Source organism: Brachycentrus maculatus, unplaced genomic scaffold, assembly GCF_059751285.1.
Source record: "Brachycentrus maculatus isolate JH-2025_06_01 unplaced genomic scaffold, ASM5975128v1 h1tg000191l, whole genome shotgun sequence".
NCBI lineage: Eukaryota > Metazoa > Arthropoda > Insecta > Trichoptera > Brachycentridae > Brachycentrus > Brachycentrus maculatus.
In genome coordinates, this window is record NW_028280942.1 from 1 (window position 1) to 23,968 (window position 23,968).

The window sequence follows — 23,968 nt, forward strand, 5'->3', positions numbered from 1 at the left end:
CTTGTACCTAATACCGAGTCTACTTGACGATGTACTTAATTAACACTGAACGATGCTTATTTACTTGCTGTGGTCCAATTTTAGCACTGACTCCACTCCAACTTTACAGAAATTAGATCTAATTTTTTTCGCATTTTTATGGGTATTCATACTTTGGTATTCATATTTTTTATAGATAGTGTTTTACGGAAATGACGCTAAAATATTAAATATTAATAACCAGAATATTGTTTTTATTATTATGTTGAAAACAAAACGAGGACGTTCAAAAAAGAGGAGGACTATCAGAATCTAAAATCTAGTAAGTACTGTTAAAAGTTTACATTGGAGGGCATGTATGGCTAGATGGTAGTATGGATGAGAAGGAAGCTACGAGGTTATTAGGTTGTTAGGATAGAAGAATGTGGCGTTTCATCCTCTCTGCATACCCCTGTAGGGAAATGGCCTGATGGTATGACGGCATGACATTAAATTTTCTTTAAAAAATTATTTCTAGAATATTTTTAGTGCCTAATTTTTTAAATCTTACTACTACGCACTGTGGTCGCTTGAAACAAATAAATATAAAATATTGAGTACGACTTTGGTTTAACTCTGAGAAACTCCAGCTGAATTTGACGAAAAATATTCAGTCGATAGTATGATTAATGTTTTCTAAAGACAATAATTTGGTAAGGAAAAAATCCTTTGTTTACTTACTTTTTTATCTTGTAAATGATTGATTACTTACGATCGTGTAAAGACACGTATCACATTTTATTTAACAGACACAAATAACTCGGTCATATGAATATTTTCATTGAAATTATTGTTTCACATTTTTTTTTAGATATAAAAGGAGAATTAACTTCATCTCTATTTGTGTTTTTTTATTTACAAAAATATTTCAATTTCATTTTTTTCTGTATGCCTAAGTGGCTCATTATTAGGAATAGGTATCCAATTTTGGTAGTGTGGGTTCGAACTCAGAAACTCTGACTCAAGAGTCCGCGACACTAACAACGGCACCACAATGCGACACATTTGTGTCTTCGATGCTTGTGATTTCATATTTAAAGACCACATCACAAATAAATTTAACCAAGCGTAACCAGAGATTGAAACAATTTACCATAATACTAAACTCCTTTGGTTTATTTTACACATCGCTCACTTCTTTAAAGAACGTCATAAATAAAATAACTTGATTTTTCAGGAGAACGTTTTTAAAGTTTAAAAATATAATACAATGTATTAAAAATAAATATCAAGCCAATTACTGAACTATTTACTGTGCAACAGATCTTTTTAGGTGAAACTTAAAAGTTTTTTCTCCATTTGAAAAATATTTAGTGTATTTAAAATAAAAAAATTATACCTTTTTTTCAAAATTCAAAAACAACACTTTCTGCCCTGTAGCGGGTAAATATTAAGTTAAAAATATGCAGCTTTTGCTGGGATATAGTATATTTTATGGGTATTCCGAAAACATGTACTGCTGAAAATTGTCTATTTTTGATATATCGCTCACTCCTTTCAAGAACGTCATAAATCAAAAAACTTGATTTTTCAGGAGAACGTTTTTAAAGTTCAAACATAAAATACAATGTATTAAAAATAAATATCAAGCCACTTATTGAACTTTTTACAGTGCAACAGATCTTTTTAGGTAAAGACTGAAGGTTTTTTCTCTATTTGAAAAATATTTAAAATATTTAAAAAAATAATTAAACAATACCTTTTCTTCAAAATGCAAAAACAACATTTTCTGCCCTGTAGCGGGTAAATATTAAGTTAAAAATATGCCTCTTTTTCTGGGATATAGTACATTTTCTGGGCATTACGAAAACATGCACAACTGAACATTGACGATTTTTGATTTATGACGTTCTTGAAAGGAGTGAGCGATATGGCGTTTTTGAAAGGAGTGAGTGATATGTAATATATACGCCATGCCCACATTTCATTTTTCCTTATTTATTTCTGTACGTAATAAAAATAAATATTTTTATCTCAAATCTTAAGTGTGCTCATTGAATCGAGGTTAACTTAGTTTAAGGCAGATGGGTTTATCTTCATCTATTCAATTGATCCCCGGAAGAAGTAGTTAAAGTTTAAACCAACCCCTTCACCGCAACTTAACTTACGTTGAACTTACCCGACTTTGATAATACCGTGAGACGTGTTGCTTACTAACGGTTGTTGGTCAGCTGGTTTACTTTTAAAACTAATGATTTATCGTTTAGTTGATATTCTGTAGTATTATAACTATTTTTATTTTTCAAATACTACTAGTTTTAACATTATATTATCCTTTTTTTCCAAAAATGTAAGGTGATTTTTATTTTTCAACAAAAATAAACAAAAAAAAAGATATATTGGATACCCTGAAATGGCATTTTTATATAGACTCTAGAGAGAATCAAACTTTGGTGTTCAAGTTCATTATTCTTCATATCATTCTGTACACACCTCTTATTTTTTTTATTAGACACTGGACTATTCACCTTTTGGATGATATATTGATATTATAGACCACATATTTAAACCTCATTTGAAAATAAATCCATTTAAAACGTACATATATATATATATATACGTACTCGTACGTACATATAGTTGGCAATGAAAAGGTACTTCGACTTAAGATAAAAATCGATCGTTTTAATACAGCCAAAATTTCAGAAGCTGAGACACCTTTTCGTTGCTAGATATGTATATACATGTATAGTATACCATATCCGTATTAAGTGGAATTATTTTTAATGGTCTGAAGTTAAAACGTTACGCGTCTCAATTATTTTTTTTATACCTGGAGATAAGCTTAAAATTTACTATTTTGGTGTAATTTCGTTGTTTGAAAAATAAATAAAAAGGTGGGCGTCCAGAGCTTTACAGTTGCAAGGTTAAATGAGCGAATAAACGGAGATTTAATCATCTTTACCCGTGTTTACAAATATTCCAATTGACCAGACGAACGCTACTCAATTTACTCAGCGTGAAGTATAATGAATGATGAAGACTAATTCTTTACGATCCTCCTACAATTTCGAGCTTCCTGTGTTGTGAAAGACCACTTAATGGCACTCATTAATTAGGTAGATACGAATTACTAGAACAATATTTATAATTCGGAATAAGTATGTGGTAGCTTGTAGACTGTTGGCATAAAATTCAATTATTAGCACCCAAAAAGAAAGCAATATCAAAATTGTTATTGAACAAAACGTAAAATGTCCAGAAGAAATCTAACAAATAGAAAAAAACGCTTCAAATCCAATTTTAATCTCAACATAAAAATCAACGGTTGAATTTCAAGAGAGAACAAAATTATCATTTATTTTAAAGTGGTTGAAAATCAAAAAACAAATAAAAATGTAATAAACTTATTGAAGAATGATGTTATTTATACATATGTTATATCACAATGACACAAACATGTAATACTTTTTAAAAATATCAATATAAGTGATTTAAAATAGTATTCTCAATATTATTAATATTTAAAGCTTTTACTTTGTGGTTAGTCATTTTTACTTATTTATTTTTTTACAAAAATGTTAATAAAATTAGTATATAACCACTCATGGTGAGTGGTTATATACTAATTTTACTAACATTTTTGTAAAAAAATAAATAAGATTTAAAATAGCCTTAAAATGTGAAGCGATTGTAACATTGTTTTATAAATAATAAAAATAATATACAATGTCTGACTTTTTTTGGCAATTTTTGATAATTTCGCACTAAATTCTACCTTAATCATAATAAAAAAAAATATAAAAAAATAAACGAGAATAAATTATAATAAAAATTTAAAATAATCGACTTCCTATCGTCAAATGCTGATATTGCTATGTTAGTATTTACTTAGACCCTTAGTCATCGTTTTGCATTGAGTTGACACGTTCTTGAAACATCGCATGCAGTTCATTTGTGTTATGTGTGTATTAGAACTTCGTACTTATACCGACACATCGTGCAAGCTGTGTGTGTGTCGGTCCAGTGGCTGCAGGAAGTCGGACTAAGAGATCATGTGTCAAAACATAAAATCATCATCACTTCCCTGGGAAAGGTCAACTCGGTGTCGGGATGACAGTCATCTTTAAGCGCTATCATTGTCGCGATTAATCATTATATGGGACAACGATACTAGAGCGCTCTACGAACTCTTACTTTATGACACCTACCAAGAATTTATATATTTGAATTTCCTATCGTCCACGTGACTCTGAAATCTAGTTACGACTTATACAACACGGTTTATCATGGCCCTACTTAGGCTTCAACTTTATAGCTTATATCTACTTGTTAGTGGATTTGCCTACTCTTTATGTTTAAAGATACTATGATTTCAATTAATTCACGCGTAAAAAATCTAGGCAAAAACACTCGCTATCTCGCTAACGGCATGATTTTAAACAGTTCAATGATTCGAAGTTAGCAATGAAGTTACTTAGATATGTAATTTTAGTTCTATGATTTGACTTGTGAGTTAACATGTGAGAAAATCTCTTATTTTTTTTTTGTTCAGTTACAAAGATTGACGAATTCTTACTAGATTTTTTAGATTGTGCTATTATTTTCCACTACAATACAATCACTACAAACTATTTAAGGTATTGTTCTTTAAATTCGGCGTGATTATTCATACAGTCATACACGGATATTCATAAAAAAATAAAACGAAATTGTTATAATCGTAAAACAAGTTTTTATACGGCACAAATCATTTAGGATTTGATATATAGTCTTTTGTGTTTATTTTTTGTAATATGATGACCGTAGAAAAAATAAACACATGCATTTTATTTATTTATTTATTCCAAAATTTAAGGTGAAACGTGTAAACCTCTAAGATTCAAATTGTATTTTAAAAAACATATTTTTTTTTAAAATTATATACTCACATAAATGATAAAGAGATAAAACAATACAGTCAATAAAATGAAGTGAAATTTAAATTTAAATCAAAAATGCACATTTCAATAAAAAAAATGCATCAACTTTGCGTTTAATGAAAAATTTCGTAAAGCTTTGCACCTTCTTCTCAATGCAATATATCAAACACCATATGTAAAAATTTGAGATATATCTTAATCAGGTAATATTATGCATGTAAAAATAATACTTGAAGCGAGTAGGTTTTACTTCTGAAATGAAGGGGACCGAATCGAATTCGTAGCCTTTGAGATCCGCCATTTAAATCCGATCTCCCGGGTAGTGATTGTCAATGTCCGGCAATCTTGAAGTCCTTACTTCGTTTAAGACCCCTTAGGGCGTTGTCAAACAGGAAAAAGATGGGATAATTTATTTAATACAACTTCGTAAGTGATTAATTAAGATGGCGCACTGTGACAAATTCAATCTCCAATTTTTATATTATGAAAAATATTTACTGTCAAATTGATATGCGCTTGGTTATTAGTGACTGACGAGAATAGATTTTTTTTTAATTCTTCTTTTCTTAGTTTGTCTAAGTCTTAATTAGTATTATCATGTAAGTACCTATTATGTAGAAAAAAAATATTTTTAACATGATAAATAATCGCGAATATTAAAATATGTATGTACTGTCTTTTATTAAAAATGACTAAGGCTTTAAGTGGCAACTGGGAACTTGTTTAAATAAAAAAATTCGATAAATATGGTCTGTTAAAACACATGTTACATTTTTTTCGTAAAAAGATATGTTAATTTTTTTAAATGTGAAAAATTTTTGTGAAACTCATTGTAACCAACTACTTAGGTACCTACCTACTTAGTTATCAAAGATAAAATTAAATAAATAAAAAAATTGTCAATAAAAGTTTCCTTTCCTTCGAAACTTTCCCGAAGATATCAGGGGATCAGAATCGCGCGCCGTCCAAGTGTCCCTGATCCATCTCTACTCCTCCGATGTGTGTATGACATCCTTTTTCCTGCTTCCTCATTAACATTCATAAACTTAAATGCGCGGCCCGAGTTCGTCAGCGCTCCGTGCATACTTCTAGCGATCCGCTGAAGCGCTTGCTCTCCTGGTACGTTCTGCCGCCCTGATACGACTATTAGTCCAAAGGAAGAGAACTAATTCCTGTCCTTCCGCGGGGGGGTTCAAAACATAACTACTTCCAAATATATTTATAAATAAAATGATACACATCACACTTGGAAAAAAGCTGTTACTTACTATGTATTAATTATTACATTTTAAATATTATATATAACTAAGTGTGTTTCTAAAAATGTTTGCAACGACAGAGTGGTATAGTACATATATCTCTACCTACCGCTGCGGAGAAACGGCGTGATGGTTAGTTAGTTAGTTTATTTATTCGTGCATAAAACTTGCTATAATTTACCCATATCAATCTTGCCTTTAAAAAAAACTTTCAAAAAAGATGATCAAATTTCCCCGTACATTATTACACACGGCTTCAAAAATACATAATCGTATATTTTAAATAACAGCTTTCCTTTAAATTATGCGTTATTTCGTATTTTCTCATACATATTTTGCTAACGCGATTCGCTAAATTTAAAATTATGTTCTGATAATGGTTAGTAAATATAATAATATATGTTAAGTTTCCAGTACTAAAAATTTACTACGAACGAAATTTCCTAAAATGCTTTATCAACTGTTGATAATAGTTACTCTATTCCGCCCGCCTACTTAGTTTATTTGCGAAAACGATTTATGGTAGTAAACCAAATAATTTGTATCTAATTTGTGGATAATACGATTATGATATTTGACGTAGGGGAAACCTTCCTAGAATTAGAACTCTTTGAGCCCCTTTAGAGATATAACAAGATTCTAGCAAGTGTTCAAGATTATAAGTGAATGTAAATAGAAGGGAAAGTCGGAAGATTCAATCAAATTACTGATTAATAGTGAAATCAAAAAGACGTACATATGTATGTGTGCTTTGCGTTTAGCAATCACCCTATATTTATAATAATCTAATGATTGAGACCTTCATTAAAATTCAATCAATGCAGTAGTATTCCTGTATTATTGACATGTCTTTATAACATCGATTTGGCAGTCACTTTGTAATAATATTTATCTTTTTCTAATTTCAATTTTCCTTGCTATCACTATTTCTTAAAATCTATTGTTGCACGTGTTTTGATGCATTCAGCATCTTTATCAAACATCGTATGTGAAGCTTAGTCTGAATTTATTATTATAAATATGAGAAGCAGTCTCTACCACTCTAAAAATCTGATTGAGCTATACATCCTCTTCTTCTTCTTCTTCAAACCCCTGTTTGCACTCAATAGTGCATAAAGCACTGCATCGTATCCATCCATTGTTATCTTAATCGTTGATTTCTCAAAGGCAGTCTAGTGGTTTTTGTATCAGTCCAGGGTGATATTAAATATGGTAAATATGAGAGTAAAAATCCCTTCTTATGTTTATTTTGACCCCATTCAATTGAACCTGGAACTTCCAGTACTGTAGCTAAACTCGAATGGACAATGATGCTGGTTGTATCAAATTAAGTGTCTCAATGGATTTAAGAAAAAGTTGTACTTAGTAAAATTTTATTTAAAAATCCTGTTCATTTCAGTCGAAAATGTTAAAACTGAAACTGAAAAACCAATATACGTTATAATTTGTATAAATTCTTCCTTTCAAATATTTTTAAGCCTTAAATCTTGAACGTTGACGTTGCCTTCACACAAATCAGACAATCGTCTGTAAATCCAGTTACTCGCATTAGCGGCAGTTGCCAGCATCCGTGCTCCGTGGATGGGAAGACGCAATAGACTTGCCAAGAATCATTCAGCCTCATACAACATGCCGGGACCAAAGTGTTGTCATTATTAGCAGTTAGTTTATGTTGTCTGCTTAACCACTTAACGGCTCCAAGTGGAAGTTCCCATAGTGTCACGGATGCACAATTTATTCTCCCCTGGTATCGCGTTCGGGATCGTAAATCTTCTAGACTGGAGGAACGGATTTCTTTTAATCAATTGAGGTGTTGGGACTCTAAAATGTTTATATAATCTAATCACAGCAGTAAAGTTGATATGTTATTATATAGCAAAGAATATAAATAGTAAATAAATTAGGTGCTATTGGGATTTTAAGCACAGGAACTTAATTGAGCTAGGTCTCGACTTTGGTTAGGAATATTTTTTACTGTATTTCATTTCATATCTTTTCTTGAGTATTTCTTAAAATTTCACTATTTGTCTTGTCTTTTCATCTATTTTTTGGTTTAAAATTATTACAATTAGCGTCATATCTTTGTGTAACATAAAATAATATTTCGCTGATTTATATGACGTAATTTTTACGAAATATCGTCTTAAGGAAGCTTACATTTTTCTTATTATGCTTTGTACTATATATGAACTTAATTATAATAAAAATATAAGATCTCAATGTAATTGATAAATTACAGTACACAGAAAAAAATAAAAAAGTTATATTGCTTGAAGGAAGAAGGTATTGAATTTATAATTTATGTAGGGATGAGTTTTATAAATTGGATATCCATATTCAGACTGTATCTATTCTCTGTGTGTGTATATATACAAATCGTGTAATCTTTTTATTCTTTTTAATCAATATCTATATTTCACTTTTTGTATCTCACTCCAATGTATAATATTAAAAAATAAAATGTTAATCAAAACAAAAAATATATTTCTAAGTATTGTATAGTAATAAATAAACTTATTGTAATAATTATGCAATCTAAATCTTTATTACTAAAAAAATAATAAAAATAATTAGGAAATAGTTTGTCTAGCTACCAGGAAACAATGAAAGCGTATGTCATTAAATGGCACCATTTGACACACCTGTTCCGAACACAAAAGATAAAGAATGGAAAGCGGGGGACGCGTGATTTGTTTTTAATTTCAGGCATTAATACTCAAGATATTTTGATTGCGACCATAAGAATAATCTATATTCTATAATACCGCCTTTACCCAACAATACTGCTTCTACTCCAAATCGATTTACTGGAATTGCTGATCAATGTAAAGATAGACAGTGCTTTGTGGGGACTGCATGCATTAGGATTATTAGCATTTTCATATGAAATATACAAGTTTATGTTACATATAATAGTATAGGAAATATAATATCATAGTCTAACCTACATATTCACATATGTTTAAAACATTGACCATCCGTGAATTTTTAAAAGCATTCAATAAACGTAGATGTGAGAAAAAAACTACTTTTTGTCGTCTTTTCACATCATTTCAAACTGAAGGAATTTTGCTTTCACCACGAAATAAATAAAAATATATATTTTTTTTTATATGCATAATTCAATGTACCTTTTTCCGTTCTTTGGGACAAAACTTCATATATGTCAATAAGTATAGATCAATTGGATGATGAGTAGCTTATTTTTCTAAATATGTGGAAAGTGGAAAGTGGTCTGGTCAGGAGTCAGAATAATCGGCGGGTATGTAAAAAGTAGTTTGTTTGCAAAGACAGATTGGTGTGGCACTCTATTCTTTCTGCTTACCCTTTCAAGGAATCGGTGTGATGGTTAGTTAGTTATATAAACTACGTGGGTATAATTTTTGGTGCCAATTGTGTTTTTTCTCTGTATCCAAATCATCGGGCATAACATCATGTAGGTATTTAACACAATGCAATCTTTTATACATCGAAAATTAGCTTAGAAGTACTGGTTTTGAATAAAATATACGTGGCTTGATTGCAGGAAATGTGCTCATGGCCATTGTCAGGTCTTTCCATGGAAATTGTCTGTAGTCGGGTAATTTGGATTGATTCAATGATAATTCCTGTGGATGTGTGTAGATACCTACATATGTCGTGTATTAGTGTGAGTATTCTGTATGAGAAATAGACCGATAAGCTTTGTAGACGTGTGTACATAATATGCCCGAGTATTCTACACCAACGCAGGGCGTTCTCGTTATCCGAGGACAATTGGTTCTAAAAAATACCTCTTCATACCTCTTTAAGCCAATACGATGAAATGAGAATCAAAATCGTTAGTAAATAAGAAAAGGGGAATTATATATGGCAGAGAGAATATAATGCCACACCAATCTGCCTTTGCAAACGATTTTCAGCTATTCCTCATTCATGCATTTCTTCATACATATCTGTCGATTATTCTGACTCCTGACCTGATCACTTCCGAATATTTAAGAACCTCGATCATACTAAGTTTACTTTGGTCTTCCTCTGCTTTTATTGCTAACCACATTCGCCTCATAAATTAAAAACCTTTGTTCAATGGTGTGATATATCTAATCAAATGAGTAAGATGGAGATATTGTATGCGTGTCATATATATAAATTGAATGTGTGTGTAGATACCTTGTTGAAATGATGAGTCAACCCTTTAATTGCTGTGTCTAATTACCCATAACTCACCTGTTTCTTCCATTAAAAACTCGGGTATGTAGTATTCTCCAGTGACGTACTAAGGGGTCACACGACCGCTGTACTCCCCTCAGACAGAACATATGCATAGATAAACAACTTAACTGTTTCGTTTTTGTTATCACGTTCAGATATCTTTTTTGTAGAGAAACGGCGATAAGATCGCATAAATATATGGCGACGCCAACGGACAGTGCCGTGCCATATGGTTTGTCGTGACAAAAGTAGCCAACATGAATAATTACACACTCGTACTTACATCCAAACATTTTTTCTTGAATATTTGAATTGTTGTTATCAATCACAAGACATGCGTAAGACCGATTGCTACATATGAGACAGAGAACAGAGCAGACACAGCGAGAACCAAATCTCTTATAAGAAGTTTAGAAATCGTTCACTCCTTTCAACAACGACATACATCGAAAATCGTCAATTTTCAGTTGTGCATGTTTTCGGATTGTCTAAAAAATGTACTATATTCCAGCAAAATTGGCATATTTTTAACTTAATATTTACCCGCTACAGGGCAGAAAGTGTTGTTTTTGCATTTAGAAGAAAAGGTATTGTTAATTTTTTTTTTTAAATATACTAAATATTTTCAAATGAAGAAAATACATTTAGGTTTTACTTAATAAAATCTGTTGCACAGTAAAATGTTCAATAAATGCCTTGATATTGATTTTTTATACAATTTATTATATTTTTAAAATTTAAAAACGATCTCCTGAAAAATCAAGTTTTTTGATATTTGACGTTGTTGAAAGGAGTGAGTGAAATATGGGTATTGTTTTTTTTTAAATACTAACCAACGTCAAAGTGACTTTAAAATCTAGCTTTAAAGTTTTATAGCCTCTACCTACTCGTGAGTGGATTTACTCTTTATGCTAAAAGTTACAATAATTTCACGTAATTCATGAGTGAAAATTCTAGGCAAAAACACTTGCTATGTCGCTAAAGGCATGAATTTAAACAGTTTTATGGTTCTAAGCATTAATCAAATTTATGTCAACAAAACGTGAAAAAACGTAGTGCTTTAATTTATATTTTTGAATTGTATGTAAAAAATCTCTTTAAATATGTAGTCGACATTTTATACCCCCTGCAAATCAAACCCGAGTCCTACAGCATGCTAGTCAAACGTGCTGACCACTAAAAATGCCTCAAAGACTTCCAGCAGTACACTAGCTAAAGGCAATAAAAAAATATTGCATGCTAATACAGGTATGTAAATACTGTGTTGAGCCGAAAATTTGCAGCAAGTTTTTTTTTTCAATGCGAGTCATTTGTTTCGCAGTTGTATTAAAAGAAACTCGTTGAAAATACTAAAACTATGAATAATTGAGTATACAACTCACAAGTCACAAGCAAGATTATTTCACGTTATCATCACACAATAATTAGCGTGTAACTTGATGAAGGATGCTGTGGGCGTATTTCAGGATAAGAGCATTATTTCTCTGCAAACTGTAATCTTTGGGGCGTCTTCCGAACATAATTTCCTGATAACGCGAAAAAACATACCAGTTAAAATTTTCAAACTAAAAACAAACAGTGTTTGATAAAAAATAATCATTGAGCGATAAAGAAAGTCTTTACTGCATATTTATCTCGTTCAAATTTTCTGCTATTTTTTGGCAGTTAGTTATGTTTGAGAAAATACCTAAACATAAAATGAATACTGTGTTTTTAAATTAAAATTATGGCGAAGGATGTTTAAAAAGAATGTTAGATTGAGGTATGGATATTTATAAAAATTAACAGGGGTATTATTGAGCAAAACGTGAAGCAAACGTATGACGAGGAATGGAAAATATTTGTCAAATATCTGTTAAGTATCCAAAAATTTAATGGAAATTAAAAAATCAAACACAATTTCCTAAAATTGTTCCTATTTTATTTTACTATTGATCTTTTGGGAAATATTCAACAATTTTTTATTCATTTAAGTTGGTAAACTTGGTTATTACCACTATGTACAATAAAATACAGGTATTTACCAAGTAAAATATAAATTGAAAATAGATAGATGTTACCATAAAGTGACTGCTGAACCAATTAACAAAATACTACTTGATCAAAAATACTAAAAATAGAAATTAAAAAGCCCTATATAAATATATTTGACTACATTTACCTAAAATTATTTTGGTTATATCAACGACAGCAAATAATAAATTAAAAATCAATAAATACACGAAGGTAAGTTTTTCATATGTGGGTTATTTTAATCAATTATTTCCACGTTTTTTTATAATATTGCTAGTCGACAGAGACACCGTAACATCCCTCAGTGCATCACCGTGACATAAATAATAAGGGGGTGAAAAATTCCCATGTTTCCATAGGCCACCCCATCCGAAGAGGAATAAAATGTTTTAAGTAATTATGGCGAATATATTTATGGTGCATTATTGTAGTCTTTGTTTCTCATGGGGTTATTTTAGTTCAACAGGTCACTGCACATAGCATGTTGCATAAATATAATAGGGTGGGTAATATGTGTATTTTTAAACTATTTGAAAAATAATAAAGTCACTCAAAGTCATTACTCTTTTGCGTTCAAAATTATTTTTAAAATATTTTATTTAAAAAAAAAAGATGCTGACAAGAGTGTAAGTAGATTCCAGCAAGCCAAACAAACCCCTGCACGTAAAAATTCAATAATTCTTTATCGGGGGAATGATTTCATACAAAAACCAACGTTTTAACTACGCATTGCAGATAACTAGGTACAAAATTATTTCAGGATATTTACCTCTATGTATTTATAAAAAAACTTTGTCATTTTAAAGCGGTTGTCGATCCGCATTGCCATGATGTTTAAGTTAGTTTTTAATTATTAGTCCGCATAATTAGTTAGTTGGACTGTCTCCATAGTGTAGTAGTTACCGTGTTTGTCTGTCATGCTGGAGGTCGCAGGTTCAATTTCTAGAGAGTCAAAATAAATATAACAGTTTTCGCTCTGATATTAAATTGATGTTACCCTGGACAGGTACCCGAAATGAAAGACTGATCACCTTGCTTTCATACAATTAACGATTAACATAACTTTTGCATTATTGGGTGCGCCTGAGGGTAAGAAGAAAAGAATAACACTTGTTAGAAATGATTCAATAATTTTAAAGCGTTTAGCTATCGTGCTGGAGGTCTCAGGCTTGATTCCCCGAAGGGGTTAAAAAAATATTAGTGGTTTTTTCTCTTATATTAATTCAATATTACCCCGAACTAATATTGATTGATTGCCTTATAAGTAACGATCGGGAACACAGCGTCAAAATGATGCAGTGCCCTATGCATCCTTGGTCGCCGATAAGGCTTAGGATTGAAAGACCAGTTAGATTGTAAGGAAAACAATAGAAATCGACCACATTAAAAATCCCCATATTATTGTAGTGTACAATTATGCTGGTACATTGGTATATCTATGCAAAATCACATCCGTAACTTGTACTTCCGGGGTATTTTGTCTTGCAAAAAAATTATACACGGCGTAATCTGGTCCATCGCTGACCGGAAGCCGAGATCGATCCGTGACAATAGAGAACAAGCTCGTTTCCCATTAAGTGTTTCCACTCAGAATTGGTTTATGTGTGCCGTGTCCATGGACCGTGAAGACATTCACATAGAAACGCTGAAATAACGACAATGCGTAGGCGTTTCAAAATGCCAGTAGAAGTGACACGTATGCTGGATATTACGCCTTAATTTTTCGTCAGAAATTGCGCTATTCGGCTGTCCAAACTCAAAACACAATAGAGGACATTTTTTTGTAGAACGTTTTTCTTTTGCATTTTTGGACTAAGTAGATTCTGCTTAGTCCAAAAATCCAAAAAAAAACGTTCAACAAAAAATGTCCCTTACTGTGTTTTAAATTTGGACAGCCGTATTCTGGATATAACACTTAAGGTTTTAAGCCATCTAAATTTCTAAGACAGTATTATTATGAATATAGAACCCAGTGCGTTATTCTAAAAACAATAACTTTTCTGAGGCTTAATTTTTTAACTTATCTAATGCGTTACTCTGGAAATAACACCTAAATATCTAAGCCATCGTTTCTGTTCTGGATATAACATCTAATTTTCTAACCATCAATTGTTTTACTCTGGATACCACACCTATTTTCTTAGCCATAAATTGTGTTATTGTGGATATCACACCTAATTTTTTAACCTATTTAATGCGTTACTCAGGATGTAACACGTATTTTTTTATTGCTTTGAATATAGCACCTATTTTTAAGCCTTTATTTTCGCTATTCTGGATATAAAGCCTATTTTTGAAGTCACTAATTGGGTTATTCTGCATACTCAATTTATTTTTTAAGCCATTAATTGCGTTTTTTACGGAATATTAGCACCAAATGTACCTACTAATAACAAAAATGTAATTAGCCAATCATAGAATTTGAGAATTTTCGTTTGTTTTAGTAATAATCCTCGAAATAAATTAATTTTGTCGCAGGTAGGCACTATTGCAAACAATATTTTGTGAAAAAGAAGGTTTAACGCAAGAAAGATTTAACTAATCCAAAATACATGTCACTTCATCGAACTTTATGAAACTCCCTCATACATAGAAAAGCCAAGTTCCGTTTAGGACACTATTGCGATTGTGAAGCGTCAAGTAGAACTGGTTCACAAATGACCGGAAATGTAGACATTAAATAAATAACGTATCTCCCACCCAGGCGGGGATACGATAGATCTATTCGTCTTTATGTTATCCTAGTAAATAAACTTACCCTTTTTACTGCGTTCAACTTTATCGTTTGGTTTCATACCTTTTTGGTGTTGGATCGACGAAGAGTAGGTACTCCTGTATAATAATTTAATTTACCTGTAGGATAATTTTAGCATATTTTTTAAATAACCATTAAAAAATAAATTAAATCAACCTTTTAGAACAGTCTTCTCCTCTACCACATGCACGCATCTTTTTAAAAATCACCGCAGATACTTCCGATTCCTGTTTTTAGTTATTTGATTCGGCGCCTACCTTTAAGTAATATATATTTTTTTAAATATCTATCTATGAATATACAAATCATCTTAAACGTAATTAATAGCAGATAAGTACCAAGGTACTGATGCGCCTAGTAAATAATTACAAATTCAATTTCTATCAACATACTAATGAACCTACACATCCATGGTATTTGTAAAGCAAATGTATTTTTTCTTATTTGAATGAAGTCTGAATGTGATTCTTATACAAATGGGTCAAAACAGATTGATCAGAATATGTATTTTTATACTTAAGTATATTTATTGATGCAGAGTATTTTTTATGTTTAATAAATATAGATACCTACTATTTTATTTAATTTGAAAAAAAAGGTTTTTGTTTGTTCGTATAATCATGTTTTCTTAAAAACAATTATAAAATATTAATATTTTATTTTAAATTTGTGTTTGCGCAATATCTTGTAGTAAGAATATGCATGACTTTAATTACATAAATATTAGTTAAGAAGAATATGTCGTGTTGAATACGACGTTGTGCGAACGCATTGTGTTCGCGCGTAAGGCATCGGGAGCGCTGTGTGCAGCGTAACAGCTGTCGGCGCAGCTGCCCCCCACTCTACTGACGACTCGACTAACGGCTCACCTTATTGCAGGTTCCCCACAGGCCGACTAGCGGGGGCTGAGGGTGGGGTCTCTCCTTATCCCCTCCACAGGTCGATCCCTCGGCCAATCATAGCGCGTCCTTCCTATGATGTCATCGGAGGAGGAGACAGATTGTTTCGGCTTGTACGGAGATAAGCTACTGAAGAAAGCGAAACGGGCCAGACAGCGCGTGGACGCCGGCGAGCCCAGGAACAGTTACTCGTCGATCCCGAACTTTACGTCGCGACCTAGCTTCATGAGTGGCGGACTTTACGGCGCTATTTTTAGCCAAAACCAACAACACTTCGGCCTCTTCGGGCCGGGGTACGGGCCGGCCAAGATGCTCAACGAGCTCTTAGGGCGGCAAGTGAAGCAGGAGGGCGCCCCGGAGGCCGAGGAGGGCCCCGCGAGGTCGGGAGGCCTGTCGCCGCCTGACCTGGCGCACCACATGCTGCGGGACATCCTGCAGGGCCGCAAGAAGGAGCTCATGCAGCTCGAGCGGGAGCTGCGCGCGCACGGCGCCGAAACCGACAATAATAATAGCATCAATAATAATAATAACGAAATCAAGAACGGGTCGCGCGACGCGAGTGATAACGGTGATGTGGGAGTCAGTGGCAAACGGATGAACGGCATCGACGGAGACTCGAATAGCGGAGACGAGGCCACCGCTGCCGCCGCGGCCATGAGGGATTGCTTGCGGGAGGCCGGCATCGGAGGGCAGCAGCAGCAGGCGGAGCTCATGGAGGAAGCCCTGAGTGGGGTCAACGGAGGAGGTTCGGACTCCGGCCGCTCCCTGCCCTCCCCGGCCTCGGTGGAGCCCCTCGTCACTCCCAAGGCGGAACCGGAAGGCGGCCGGTCAGTGGATAAAGACGGCCCCCCTTCGCCTGGCCAGCTGAAAAACGAATCCGTTCCTCTGGATATGAAACGCGCTCGAGTGGAAAATATAGTGTCGACGATGAGATCGAGTCCTGTTCCCATACAGCCTCAAGTGAACGGTTGCAAGAAGAGAAAATTGTATCAGCCCCAACAACACGACAACAGTGCGGCGGAACGATACGCGGCTGCTGGACTCGGTTTAAACCTCAATCTTCAAGGACTCATGTTGGATGACGACGACGATGACGATTCCGATAGGCAACCGCCGATTCATCAAAAAATCGTCGAGAAAAATGCTTTGAAATCGCAACTAAGAACGATGCAAGAACAGTTAGCTGAAATGCAACAAAAATACGTCCAATTGTGCAATAGAATGGAACAAGAATCTGAAACCCACGAAAATGAAGATGTGACTAGTGATAATGATATGGATCAAGATGTTAGTGTGCACGAAGAAAAGTTATCTCCTATAAGATCGCCTCCTTCGTCACCTGTCAAGGAACGCGAACCGACCCCTGTAATGCCAATTACCTCAACGCCAAATATGCTTTCGCAAGTGATGAGTAAAATGATGTCGGCCAAAATGCATCCAAATAATATGCAACATCCTCATGGAATGCCGCAGAATTTTAACGGTGTCATACCGATGATGCCGCACATGTCGCACGGTCCGAGTCACGATTCGCCAATATCGCATCCAATGCAGCACCAACATCATCCGCATCCCCATCACGCAATCAGTAACGCCGCAGCAATGTACTTAGGAGTTAGTCAAAAATTATTTATGGAACAAGGAGTTCGACAAGCTATGGCTAAAGAAGCCGCTGCGGCCGCGGCTCACGCAGCGGAGCAGCATCATCAACAAGCTGCTGCGCAACATCATCAACAACAACAGCAACAACAACAACAACAACATCAGCAACAGCAACATCAACAACAACAACAAATGCAACAAGCGGCCGAACAACGACAACAACAACTATCACAAAGTCAACATTCTCCGCCTAATTCCGTTCAATCGAAAACACCCTCAGTTCCGTCTGAGTTGACGGAAAGATTAAGTTTGATGAGAAATAGCGCGAATTCCATCGGCCCTATATCTAGCTCTGACTTAGAAGGCCTCGCCGATGTTCTCAAGACGGAAATATCCGCGTCACTTTCCGGACTGATAGATTCAATAGTTACGAGATTTGTGCACCAGAGACGATACATCGGTAAACAATCGGAGGCAGCCGCTGCGGCCGCCGAACAGCTCAACAAGGATCTCATGCTGGCGTCGCAACTTCTGGAGAGAAAGTCACCGAGACTGAAGTCTGCCGATAGGCCTCCGACCAATCCTCAATCAGGTAACACGCCAAATCATTCGAATATTCCAAATAACTTAAATATTCCCAATCACATGATGTCCCACCCGAACAATATGATGCATTCAAATTTACAAATGAACGGGCCCCGCATGAACGGGTCGGCTTTCCCGCCCATCAGCGTGCCGATGCACTCGGGTGGCGCCGGTTCAGACGGAGGCCTTGGGCCTATGATACAGATGAGTCATCCGAGACCGTCGCCCTCAGCGGCAATGTTCCAGGCGCCGAAACCGCCCCAGGGCTCAACGCCGGGAGGACTGTACGGCGGCATGGGTCACCTGCAGGGAGCGGGGAACCCGTTCTGCTCGGAGAGGGACCACAACCCCGAGCAGAACGAGGCGCTGAGTCTCGTCGTGACGCCCAAGAAGAAGCGGCACAAGGTGACGGACACGCGGATCACGCCTCGCACGGTGAGCAGGATCCTGGCGCAGGATGGCTCCGGCCCGTCCCCGTGCCCGGGCCCGGCGGACTCTCCGTCCCCGCGGCCGTACCACCCTCCTCCTTCGATGCTCCCCGTCTCTCTGCCGACTTCCGTCGCCATTCCCAATCCTTCCTTGCACGAGTCCCAGGTGTTCTCGCCGTACAGCCCGTTCTTCGGGCACCACGGCGCTCTGCACGGCGGTATGGGGGGTATGGGGGGTATGGGTGGGATGGGAGGTATGGGAGGTATGGGAGGTATGGGAGGCATGGGCATGGGCAGACTGGGCAGGGCGCAGGGCCAGCTCGGCAGCCCGCCATCCATGGGCCTGCTGGAGCAGGTAGGGCGGGACTCCCCGCCACTGCCGCATGCGCCGGCGCTGCTGCATCCAGCCCTGCTGGCTGCCGCGAGACACGCCGAGGGAGACTATTCCCATCCTGCCCTGCGGCCGATGGACTCCACGGATCCTCACTCCGACTGCAACTCCACCGATCTCACCTACGACGGGATTCAGCCTACTATATCCTTTTCAATATAACTATGGTAAATGTATTTATTTAAAATAATTTTAACATATTTTTGGCAATTTTTTGAGGAAGTATTTAATAATATTTTTATGCAAAAGCAGGTACATAATTTTAAATTCACTTGTCGAATAATACATTAAATCAGTCAAATAACTGGGTGTTAGTTCCTACACACATATCAAATATCCACAAAGATAAAAAATGCCTCCAGTTTCTAAGTAATTTAATAATTTATTAGCCGACGTCAAATAATTCGCCCGCAAATAGAATGTTCGATGAAGTTTGGAATTGAAAGTTTTCCACTTAATTTCCTTACCAAAGGTCCGTTCTATACCATTCATTATAAGGTAGCCTGTTCACCAATCTTGGACTGAATTATTAATTTCCGACGATATTTGTCGTGAATTTTTTTACCTTAAAATGTCCCCCTACTAGCGTAATAGTATTACATTATCTTTAAAAAAATATTCGTGCATCGAAATTGCCGTCTAACATGGTAAAGCTTTATAATTCTTCAATTTTACCATTAGCTTATTAGATATGTAGCACGCCCGTATAATCACAGACATTTAATTTTTTGTATTGGACAATGTGAAACACAAATTTCTCGTAGCGGTAAATAGTTTATCGGGGTTCAGTAGAGCTGTTTTAATGAATTTTAATGTTTGTAAAGTTTGCGGTGAACACTTTTGTGGCTTGTCTCGTATTGGCTCAAATCAGTTCGTCGTATCTTATTTCTCGGATTGTTTAACCTTACGATTTGTAAGGTCTCACCTTTGGGATTATCGCATTGTTTCTTTTTCCTGCCACGAAGCCTCACAATCGTATTCTGCTATTGTCCAAGAATATCTTTATCTTGTACTTGCGGACGCCTCCGACTGAAATCAAATCCAATAAACGAAATTAGGTCTCCGCGACTACTGAACGCGGAGATTAGGAAATAAATCTCAGCTTAACTGCGCGGATTTGTAGTTTTTTTTACTGGATTACTAATAAATTAAGGCTTAATGGATGAACTTGATAGAGCTTCCGAAGGCAGTTCGTAATAAGTCACCGTCATCTTGTTATAAGATTATTTGAAATCATTGTATTTCTTTTTTATGAGCATTATTTATGAACAGATTCAACGATACCAATGTTATTCCTTGACTCCGTTGCACTCATCAACATTAACACCGATGCACCTCCGAAAGGCCAAGCTGATGTTCTTCTGGGTCCGGTATCCTAGTTCAGCAGTGCTGAAGATGTACTTCCCCGACATCAAGTTCAACAAGAACAACACTGCGCAGCTCGTCAAGTGGTTCTCCAACTTTAGGTAAGTTTATCGTTATAACACTCTTTCCATTCATGTACTCCTGATATATTGAAAATTGTTTGCTTTTTGTAAATATGTAAATGGATTATCACAACTCAATTATATCATATTTTATGGGTCCAAAAATATACATGGATAAAAAAAGCATATTTAGAAATATCATCGGATAAAAAATATAACCTTTTCAATAAATTTTAAGATTCTAATTGAGAAATTCTGTAGAAATAAAAAAAACTTAAGAAAAACGAAAAAATAATATTGTAATTTACTAATAACGAGCTAATTAACATAATTCATGTATTACCTTCATACATTTTGTATTTAAAAAAAATGTTTTTATAGAAAAAATATATTCCTGGAAAATGATAAAACAAGTAAAGGACGAGCTTACAACGTACTGTAGATAATTCATAACGTAGAGAAAAATCAATAAGGCCTCGCTTTTTATCAGAAAAGTTGTTTGTCGTTTGGCCTTCAGATAATTGCAAAGATAAGACAAAGCACCCCACAGCAGTTTTATACTTCGTGCTGGCCATATGGAGTGAAAGAATACATTATTATCAACGTATCGTGTGTGAAAGCATATGGCGTTCTATGGAAAATTAAAAATTCTTATCGTGTTTCGGACAGTCAAATGTTTTTTTTTTTCATTCTCTAATATTGATTTCGGAAACACAGGGAGCCAAATCGTCGAAGAAATTAACAGAACTCTTAAATACGTATTAAAAAAGCTTGTAGAAAGTAAAATATAACGTACATTAAAGATTGAAAATACAATTTGTACAAAATATCGTTCAATGAATATTTTTAGGAAATATCAGGTATACGATAACTTTTGCAATAGTTTTATTGCAAATTTCAAAATTGTATCTTAGAAATGCATTTTAAAGAAAACTTCATCCAACAATAAACAAAAAATACAACATCTACATTTAAAACAAAAATTAACACCAATTCATTTTTTTCCATATAATTACATAAATGACAGAAATAGTTTATGATAGAAATTAAATTTTAATAAAAGATAGCAATATGTAGTTTGTTAAATAAATTGAAAGCTTGAGTTGTTAAATAAATTGAAATTATCATGTTTTTTTGTAATTAATAAATTTTTTGACGCATTAAAAATAATATATATCGATTTCGGAAATAAAATTATCGTCATAATTTAAGATTTTTGGAAAAGCTGCATTCTTATTATAATTTTTGCTTGAAATGCCAACATAGAAACAATTGTTGAAGTGAGTTCTGTACATTGAGGGATATTTCCATTGATGGGATAAAATTTCCTAACGTTGGGTGAATTTGCGTAAAGTGGGTCTTATTGTGGCACATTAGGCTTTATCAGCGTTCGCGGCCCATTATCTTAGATATGTAAGGTATCAGATGGAAAAAGACCAAAACGCCAAACATGTTATTTGGCTCACCTGAAGAGTGAAGTGGCGTGCAAACATAGCTAACTAAACAAACAGGGGTATTAAATAATGGTACCTGCACGGGCCAAGCCTTTCGTCTCGTAAAGAGAACTAAATTAAAATGACGAAGCAAAAAATAACCCTCATGAGTTCAATAATAATTACATTCTTAAAATTAACAAACTAACCCGCAGGGTAGGCAGAGAGGATGCAACGCAAAACAACTCTGTCTATTCAAAAAATCATCGTCTCTTCCACATACTCGTTCTTCCCGCTGATGATTCCAATTCGTTACCTGATCACTTTCAAGTGTTTGAAATACTTGATCATCAAGATTTATTCTGTCATTCCCTGGATTTATTTTCAACTACATTCGCCTTATAAAATTATTATACCTTTCTTTACTCACTCATTCGTTCCACACGTCCAAACCATCTGAACACACGTTCCCTTATTTTATCGATTGTGCTTCAAAATTGTTTATATTAATTTTGACTTACTTGATGATCGAACCCGGAACCTCCAGAAAGGTAACCAAACGCACTAACTACCGCATTATGGAGGTGATCTTTACCTACCCATAACTCAGTTTTTAATAAATCGGTGGTGATTTTTTGATGCCATTTTCATAAATATTACACCTACAAAATGTTCCCGAAAATTACAATTAAGTCCCTTGGGTTTGGCTTAAAAATAAAATATGTATTTTTCTACGTTACATGGGAAATAAAAAATTGATACACAAAATATCTTTGTTGAATAATTACTTGTTGTAAGGTTGTGAAAGCCTAATTAATAACCGAGACAAGTAGTATTTGAAACCCACGATGCTTTTAAAATTGGGGTAAAATTAAAAATTCTTACTTTTCGTATAATTTTTTAAAGCTTCGTTCAAATTCCGTGAAGGATCGCTTTGTAAGGTGACCACCCTTTGTGGGGCATTAGTGCAAAGTTGCATGTCGGAAGGAGTCTATTTCCTGCGCTTACCCCGTGTAATTTGAATGAATTAATGTGACCACACGACACGGAATCGTCAAATGGGGTGGGAAAGGGGGTGCTTATGGTACATTTTTAATATCGTGTAGGTATTTGATGACAAGAATTCTGTCGTCATTCTCCCTTAATATTTTTTGTAGATCTAGATATTGTAGCTAATAAAAAAGCTCATAATGTAAGGGTTAGTTAAGTAGCCATTAGCTTAAAGCATAGACCTACTAGTTTTTTTTAATGGAAGCGTCTTGATATGTTATGAAGTAAATATTATTTTGTATAATTAATTAAAACGTAGTGTGATATTTCGTCTTTATATGGAGTTGTATACAGCAAAACACAATTTTTGACATCATCAACATTGAAATCAACCAAGTTGAATCGATGCCTATGCAATATGTTGCCGAGGCGATAAGAGTGCGATAATCTTTAGGATGAACAGAATTTACAAAAAATCTTCGAATACTGAATGTCTAATATAGAATTTGAAAACCAAACTTGATTATCTAATATAGAATTTGAATACCAGATTTGAACATCTAATATAGAATTTTAGTAGGTACCAAATTTGAATATCTAATACGTAATTTAAATACCATATCTGAATATCTAATATAGAATTTTTACACAAATTTTGAATACCATATCTTAAATAGCATTAAAGTACCAAATTAGAAAATCTACTCCATAATTTAAATACCATATCTGAATATCTTATAGAGCATTTTAGTAACAAATTTGGAAATAAAATATAAAGAATTTTTAATACCAAATTTTAATATGTAGCATGGCCATTTAATACCAAATTTGAACATCTAATATAGAATTATTATACCAATTTTGAATATCGAACAAAGAATTTAAGACCATATTGGAATATCTAACAAAAAAAATTAATACCAAATTTAAATATTCAAGTACAGAAAACATTAAATTCATAAATGGTAGCTTTACATACCTACACATGTTTTATCATAATTAGTGTTTTTTCTTCGGTCGTAAATACTTTTACAGCTCAGGTGTTTGTTTACCCCTATGTATCCTTCCGTTTCGTGTAAAGTGTATAATTGTGGTAAGTTTGCGTGTCCTCC

The 23,968-nt window shown here is 34.5% G+C and overlaps 1 protein-coding gene across 3 annotated transcripts in view; it reads left to right on the forward strand.

The window, feature by feature from the left end:
- The first annotated feature begins 15,990 nt into the window (after positions 1–15,990).
- LOC148307724 (homeobox protein prospero-like) overlaps positions 15,991–23,968 on the forward strand; it is a 30,856-nt gene continuing 22,878 nt past the window's right edge. For 2 of the 3 annotated variants that reach the window (XM_088262916.1, XM_088262917.1), the window contains exons 1-2: positions 15,991–19,150; positions 20,318–20,472. In XM_088262916.1, the coding sequence (XP_088119042.1) occupies positions 16,076–19,150; positions 20,318–20,472 (3,230 nt within the window). In that variant the 5' untranslated portion in view covers positions 15,991–16,075. The remainder of the gene's footprint in view (positions 19,151–20,317; positions 20,473–23,968) is intronic. The other variant, XM_088262918.1, reaches the window with a different exon arrangement.